This window comes from Alligator sinensis, unplaced genomic scaffold, assembly GCF_000455745.1.
Source record: "Alligator sinensis unplaced genomic scaffold, ASM45574v1 scaffold311_1, whole genome shotgun sequence".
In the NCBI taxonomy this organism is placed as follows: Eukaryota; Metazoa; Chordata; order Crocodylia; family Alligatoridae; genus Alligator; species Alligator sinensis.
Genome location: NW_005842355.1, coordinates 975038 through 983273, shown reverse-complemented (window position 1 = coordinate 983273; position 8236 = coordinate 975038). Strand labels below are relative to the sequence as shown.

Genomic DNA, 8236 nt, shown 5'->3' with positions numbered 1-8236 from the left:
GCCGCCTGCAGGGGGAAGCCGCGGCCCCCACGGTTTTCTCCTTTAAAAGAGAATCCATTTTTTTAAGTTCGTGTGTTCTTGCGACCCCCTGAAACGCGCTGCTCGAGCCCCGGCCGCCCTGCCCCGGGGCGGATCTGGAAGCGGGGTGCGGCGGGCGAGGTGCAGCACCTGGGAAGAGGCCCGGTTGACTGGGAGCAAGAAGCCTGGGGGACAGGCTCGGTGTCCCGCTTAGTCTGAAGCAAAAACAAATAGCGGTCGCTGGGGTGAGCTCAGAGCCGTCTGCCGGGCTGTGAAACCGGAGCTTCCTTCCCAGGAGCAGCTGCCCGAACCAAGGCTTGCAGAAGAAAGGCTAGCTGGACAGGTGCAGCATCAGGACCATTGCAGCGAAAAGAGGGCCCTTAACACCTGGGGAGCGAATGAAGAGTTTAGGAGGTCAGGCAGATTGTGATGAGCTGAAAAGTCAACTGACTCCCTCACCCTGCCTGGCTAGAAATGCTGCTGCCAGGTGGTTGGTTTTTACGCTTTGGGTGGAGCAGGAGTTGGAGGGGGGATGCAAGTGCACCAGTGCATGCCCCCCCCCCGCGCCCCAGTCCACTCGCCTCATCCTTCACTCCCCTGCTTGGTAGGGAAACTTTAATGTCCAGCACAGGCAAGTAGTGTTTTTGAGGCCTGCCAGTGATACTAGAGCCTATATGAGCACTTTACTAATCACAGAATCAGAAAAACAAGGCTGGAAGGGACGCCCTGCTCAAGGCAAGAGCTTTGCTGCCTAAGCCTTCCTAAGTCTAGGACCACAGTTTCAGTTAGTCCTGGACGCTGCGCTTGATCTGAAGGTTAAAGACTCCACAAGCAGCAAGTAGACTGATGCATGAGTTGGAGTGGAATCAGCTTTCCCATAGCAGCATGCAGTGTGCAGGAGTAAGGGAGGTCAATACATATTTATCTGTATCATTAGGCCTGACTCGGGGATAAGCAGGTGGCAAGAGATGAAGCCACAGAGCAACTTTAAACTGCAGGAGGGAGAAGGGGGTAGGCTGGAGTCTGAACATCTTGCCCTGGGCACACATCTTTGCTGGGACCTAAATTGAAACTGGTTTCTGTTGAAACGCATTGGTCTCCGAATGGCAGAGCTGGGCTGGCTGGGACTTAACCAAAGAGTGTAGGTTGCAGCTAGGCTAGGTGGAGCTGCCCTGGGAAGATGATAGAAGTGTTTGTTGTTCAATGGAGTCAAAATATGCTACTTGGCAAAGCATGTTGTTGCTGCTCTGAGGTATATGATGTCAGAATTAGACATTGTGGACACTTCAGGCCCACACTGACAGTCCAAGCTTTCCTGGGTAAAGACCCTTTCGTAGGATGTATGGCACCTGAATAGTGGGGCCTCTGAGGGTTACTGTACTATAAAAATGGCAATCCATCACTTTTTCTTCAGTGAGCTATTATTTTAATGAAAAGTAGGCCTTCAGGCAGGGAAGGCAGTTTGAGGAATGAAAGAGGAGGGCTGACTTGAGCAGGAAAAACAACCTGGGAGAGGGTGCGAGTGTGGGGAAAGAATGTGAGGATGAGTTAGGATTGAGGATAGAGAAGGGGTTGGGCAGAGACTGAAGCTAGGAACAGATGATGTGTTTGTCCTGGAACAGGAGTCCTGGGTTTGGCATGTATACCTATGACCCTGCTAATCAGGGGTTTAATGTGATGGCAGCAGTGCTACCTTGCTGCTATTGATCCAATGGTGCACTCTGGGGATAACCATTCAGATGCGCTTTGTACTGTTAGTACTTCTTATCTCGTAAACCTTTTTAGGATTTATCCTGAGACAATGGACATGGATATCTAAACAGTTGCACTTTGTCCTGGTATAAAATAGTTTATCCTGAGGCAAATGCAACATCTTTTTGTAGTGAGAGAGGTGAGGCACTTGTGTTTGATAGAATGCCCAAAAGATGAGGAATGAGAGTAGGCTGGGGAGAGGGAGTGGGTAGAGCAACACCATTTTGGAGGGCAGCAGTATGGAGGAGATGGTCACCCAGGAATTTAATGTTGGGAAAAGGGCAGCTATAGAGATGGCAAGCTGTTTTACAAGTGACCTTTTGTTCTTGTGCCTTTTTTCACAGTGTTTCCCCTCTCCTGCCCTGTGCAGAAATATGCTTGGGGAAAGATTGGCCTGGACAGTGAAGTGGCTAAGCTGCTGGCTAGCAGTGACCCCCTGGTACAGATAGCACCAGATCAGCCATATGCTGAGGTAAGCCTTGTGTTCCCTCTCCATCCCCTTGCCTTTTTTCTGGGGAGCACCTACAACCCCAGACTTGGCCACTTCCACCCTTGCCCGCCATCCTGTTAAAGGCCAAAAGCTGGTTCCTTCCTTTATAAAAATACAACTGTTATGAATGTGACTTTCATCCACAGTGAAACAGGCGAGGATGCAGACAATATAAAACTGCCAGTCCTCGTGCTTCGGGGTATGAACCAATTGCCAGCTGGGGTCAGGAAGGAATTTAGAATCTCTTTTGTGGCTTAATGCAGCAGAATAGTGACATGCTACGGAGAGGGAAAGCATTGTGTCGGCCACTGCTGGAGGCAGGGCACCCCATCTTCTGGGCTGTGGTCTGATCCAGCATAGCATTTCCAAGGTTTTGAAAAGTGCTGAGTAGAGTGTGGTAGCTGGCAAGATGAGCCTAGCAGTCAGGCCTGGGTATTTCAATCCCAGCTGGAAAATGAGAAAACCATCATAGTTGGCACTGAGTAGGCAGAGTGGAAGATGAGATGTGCTGGGAGACTGTGGATGCATATTGAGTCGGAGTGCACCAGGAAGCTGAGGATGACAAAATCTTGTCTCAGACCATTCTGCCTCCCCTCCCTATTGCCATTAACTTGCTAATTTATCCTCCTGCCTCTGGAGAGCTGCCATAGAGATGTTAATGGTTATGTCTTCTCTCCCGCCTCTTGTAGCTCTGGATGGGAGCTCACCCCAAAGGCGATGCCATTATTCTGGATAATCGAATACCCCAGAAGACCCTAGGACAATGGATAGCAGATAATCCAGGGTGCCTGGGGTCCAAGGTCAAAGACACCTTCCAAGGCCAGCTGCCTTTCCTGTTCAAAGTGCTGTCAGTTAACATGGCCCTGTCCATCCAGGCTCATCCCAACAAGGTAGGATACAATTTGTAATAACTTTGGGGGCCACAATTCTAGGATAGCTTCTCGGGGGATGTCCCAGGTATAGGCCATACTACAGAGCTCAGCCTTGTTTCCTGACATACTGGAGAATTAGGGGGCCTCAGACATAACCATGTCCAGCAGTAACTTACTTGCCACCAGCTGTTATCTTCCATGCCTAGATGCTGCTGAGCACATAACATAGCAGTACAGAAAACCTATCGTGCTCTGACACCTGTGCAGAAATTAAAGCAACCACCATGCCTGTGCCATCCTAGGGTCTCTTGGACAGCAAGTGCTAGTGCTCAGATGAGTGCCGCACTCATACTGTGATGAGTGGAGGGAGAAGGACCTTGAGCTGGCTATGGAGCTTTAGAGGAAACTAATCTGTCCTATGGAGATGATTCAGCAGTCTTGCCCCCACTGATCTCTGTGGCTAGGACAGAATGTACAGTATGGGTCCCTTGAGTAGGTTGGTCCTGTATTATAAACAGGGATGCAGGTTTTCCATTTGCCACAGAAAAAAGTGCAGGTTTTCTCCCTTTAAGAAAATTGTGTCCCCTGTTGCTGCTGGGTAGACAGCAGGCGCTTCACCATGGTGGCGCAGGACTCCCAGCGGCAGTACCAAGCCTCCCCACGCTGCTCTGCCCTACCGTGCTGGGTCCCGCCCATTGGGCTGCAGAAGGCCCTGAGGTTGGGGGTGAGGGAGCAGGGAGCCCCAAGCTCACAGCCACCAGCCTACATATGCTCCCCCACAGGCTCCATTCCAGCCATGCCAGCCTTGCGGGGTGGGGGGCAGACTCCGCGCTCCGCTCTGGCTGCAACCATCACTGCCACTGCTGCCTGCCACAGGCGGCAGCCAGGGCTCTGGTGCTACTGAGGGGGTTGTGGGTGGAGAGTGAGGGGCACTGGCATATCAGGGCTGCCCAGCACCACAAAGCAGTGGGGACAGCTGCAGCTGGACCTGTGTCCTGGTGAACAAAGGGGGCAGAGGGAGCTCTGATTTTCCATGATAAACCCAAAATCAAATGCCAAAATGTATAGGTATTTAGAATGTATTTTATTATAGTGATTGAGGCACTGATAGACTTCCAAATTGCTTTAAAATTGTGTGTGTGTGTGTATATATGTGTGTGTGTGTGTGTGTGTGTGTATATAGCAATTAAACATTGTGTTCAACTGATACTTATATCAGAGCATCTCTTGTCACTATATATACATCAGTCCCTATCAGATCGGCACCAGTAAAAGGAAAATTGACATTATTGGCAATCAGCTTTTTTTGGCTGGTGTAGCCAAAAATGTCACCAATAAATGACATGCACATGTGCGCAGCTGCAGCATGCACGCAGCCAGGAATGCAGCATGGCAGCTTGGAGAGTAGCATCCAGCTGGCAAGTCTGGGAGGGGGGAAGGGGCAGATAGAGGCCTCCACAGTGAAAGAGGGAGTCGGGTAGGGGCAGGCGCTGCCCAGCCAGAGCATAATGGGGCACAGGATGGAGCCATGGGGGTTTGTCTTGGGGGTGCATTTGGGGTGGGACAGGGCACAGGATGGAGTTATGCAGGTGGCTCATCTGGGAGGCACGGGAGGGAGGGGAAAGGGGGTGACTCCATGCTGCTGCGTGCAGCCCCGGTGAAGGCATGGAGGGCATGTGCCCCCCTGGATTTGTGCTCATGGTGAGGGCGGGCTGCCTGCTGTGGGCTCAGAGCCAGGGGTTGTGCTGGCCTCTTCCTGGCAGGGGGGCTGGACCAGGGTTGCGCTCAAGGCAGGTAGCGGTGGTGCTGGGAGGGAGGGCTACAGCGAATTTTGGGGTGGCTGTGTAGCTCAGCCCATAGCTACCCCTCTCAGCGCTGCCACCTGTTCTGCCCCCACCCACTCCAAGCACAGCCCTGGCCCAGCCCCTGCTGGGAAGACACTGGCACAGCCCCATGGCCCTGAGCCCGCGGGACGCCTTGCCCCCCCCCCCCCCCCCCCCAAATGAGCCTCCGTCCCCCACCCTGTCCTGGCTGGGCAGCCCCTGCCCCGCTCTCTCCCTTACCGTGTGGGCCTTGATCTGCCCTGCCCCGCCCCGCCCCAGCCCCTACTCTCCTCACAGACTTAATCAGGTAGATGCTGCTCTCCAAGCTGCCAGGCTTCATATCAGCTATTGGATCACTATTGACCAATATGTTTGGTTAATAACAGGCCATCCGTATCAGCCAAATAAATCTTTATCAGTGTACCCCTAATAGTGACATTTGATTTTAATCACGGAAAAAAGCAGACTTGGGGTTTTTAATGAGAAACCAGGATCCCTGTAAGGTCACCCATGCTAACAGGAAGGTGCTTTTGCTGGTTCTCCTGACATACCCTGCTGAGGAAGACAGACTGCTTAGCCACCTCTGAGAATCCCTGACTCAGTACAGGGACTTCTACCTTGGCTTTTAGGGCCAAGAATATTTGCACAGCTATCTATGTGACTAAGAACAATGGGAGCACTTATAAGTAGAGTATGTATTGTGTCCTTTGCCCAGAATAGAACTGACATTAAAGGCTGGAGCTGAACAGCCCATTTGGGATAATTTAAGAGCAAGGAACAGGTGTCTGCCTCGGCATCAGTCATCTGAAAATCTGTGCTAGGGCAGACCTGAATATTATAACTTGTATACAGAGCAGTAAGCTCAGTTCTGGCTCTGGCGGTGCTCCTGTACACTTTGCTGCTCTGTAGGTCTATGAACTGCATTGGCTTAGAGCAGTTTGATCAGAGTGCACCATCTATGCATGTCCAGAACCAAAGAGTTTTAGCCAGTGAAATGGTTTCCATTTTTATTTACTTCCTTTTCGAAGGTTCCTTATACAAAATTCCCAAACTTTAGGTCTGAATCAACTGGTCAGTGTCACATCACTGCCTGACTCCTTGGCTTGAAGTTAAACAAGGAACAGTTTTAATGCCTTATAGTACTGATACCTTAAATCATGCTTTGTTGTGTCCTAATGCTTGAACTTCAGTCTAGAGATGTTTCCTTTAGATTCGTTTTATGGGGAGGAAAGAGCTCTAAACGACACATGGAAGAGTCCCTGGCAGTGTGGCTGGGAGTTCTTGATGAGTTTGGAGCAGCCTTTAAACGTTAGATTTTTTTGTTTGTTTTGTTTTGGTATTGGTTGGGAATGTGAAATTCAATAAGGGAATCACCTCACTGGTAATTCATTAGAGAACAGCAGGTGTCGCTGCCTGTTAGCAAGGGAAACCTGCATATTCAGAATAACAGGAGCTGCATCACAGAATTAATGAGGATGAATAAATCAGTCCATGCTAACATGCTCTTCTATCTCAGATCTTCTTGAGTGGCTGCATCAACAACCAGCTGGCATCTCTGCTGACTGCTCTTGCATTTCAGGAGAGTCTTGTGTGTTTAACTATGTTGTCAACAGGCTGGAGCATAGTGACAGTGGCTGTTCCACCAGGCAGAGAGGAGGTATCAGTGAGTGAAGGCAGAGCTCTAAAGTCTTGTGGGCAAACAGATTGAAGGCTGGCACAAAGCTAGATGCACTCCATCTGTGAGGATCATCCAGTGAGTGAGCCTAGGGAGTAGGAATTCTTACAGGGCTGAGTCCTTTTCAAAAAAGACCTACCCATGTTCATGTAATCCATTTTGTCATTGCTGTTGCCATATCCCCAGCCCCTTGTCATGCAAGCCAGGGGTGAGGATTGGATTGTTCTGGTTAGGACTCATCTGTGCTTTTCTCCCCTCTCTAGGATCTGGCAGGGAAGCTCCATGCCCAGTTTCCTGATCACTATCCAGATGCCAATCACAAGCCAGAAATGGCCATCGCACTGACCCCTTTCCAGGGCATGTGTGGCTTCCGGCCTGTCCAAGAAATTGTGGCTTTTTTGCAGAGTAAGAAACAGGTGGCACTGCTGAAGGGGACCTGCAGGGTTCTACATGCTGGGTTGGATGATGGGCAGTGGTGGGGTGGGGGAGAGGGAGCAGAGCTGGAGGGATTGAAGGCATTCAGAATCTGAGAAGGAGGAGAGATCAGATGCATCAGTTCATTCCAGTGGCCTGACTCACAATCCACTTGTACAGGGTTTGGATAGGATTCTCCATTTTGTTCCAAGCAGCTGGTATTTGGTTGCTGGAGAGTGAAGGGCCTGAGGGGGAAGGCCACACACCACAACATAATACGGGTGGGGGTCAAACCATGGTGCATGACCCACATGCAGTTCCCAGTGAAATGCGGTATAGAGAGCACAGAAGTTGGTCTCCCATCAGCATTAACAGCTTGTCTCTTGTGGGGAGTGCGAGTCAGCCAGGAGTGGGGGTGAGGGGAGCCCTACCTGGGTGGTGGGTGACCCCTCCCCTTCCTGGCTTATGGTGAACGCCTGGTTGGGTTGCAGATGTCCCAGAGTTCCGGGTGCTGATAGGCGACGTGGCGGCCGAGCAGCTGGAGCGCAGTGTGAATGATGATCCGCGGGGAGTGTCTGCTGCTCTGCGCATCTGTTTCACCAGGATGATGAAGAGTGAGAAGAAGTTTTTTGTGGACCAACTGAATCTGCTGGTGAAGAGGACTTCCCAGGAAGGTGTGTTCTACTCCCTGCAGCTTTGACCCAAGGCATGGAAGCCCTGTAGGGACAGGGCACAGAGGCCTTGAGGTGGCAGCTTTCTGTTGAAGGCAGCATCCCCAGGAGCCAAGGTGTCCATCCCCGCCCTAGACTGGGAAAGGGACAGGGAGATGCCATGGCTTGTGGGGGTGGGCAGGCAACAGCTTGGAGCAGAGCTAATCTTCTGGAGTGGATAGGAGGGAGGGCAATAGCTACTGCCAAGCTCATCCTCCACCCCCTGCTTGCAACCCATGAGATGTACCTAGCTGTACCTGCTGGCTCATACCAGGTCACTTATGGGGTGCTGGAGGTAGAGTTGGGGATGACCTGCTGGGTGGAGCCCAGGCATTCCTTTGCTGGCTGTGACCTATTTGTCCTTCCGTGCAGTCCCTGAGTCCCTCTCCAAGGTCATGATTGTGCCCTTTGATTATTGTGAGGTCTCCTGATTCTTTCCTCTGCTGTAGCTGAGGTCTTGTATCATCATACAAGAGCCATGC

At 51.3% G+C, this 8236-nt stretch overlaps 1 protein-coding gene across 1 annotated transcript in view; it reads left to right on the top strand.

Moving 5' to 3' along the window:
• Positions 1-2114: 2114 nt before the first annotated feature.
• Positions 2115-8236, top strand: part of MPI (mannose phosphate isomerase) — a 14885-nt gene continuing 8763 nt past the window's right edge. The window contains exons 1-4 of the mRNA XM_014522458.2: positions 2115-2242; positions 2950-3150; positions 6894-7035; positions 7536-7718. Of these exons, the coding sequence (XP_014377944.1) occupies positions 2956-3150; positions 6894-7035; positions 7536-7718 (520 nt within the window). The 5' untranslated portion in view covers positions 2115-2242; positions 2950-2955. The remainder of the gene's footprint in view (positions 2243-2949; positions 3151-6893; positions 7036-7535; positions 7719-8236) is intronic.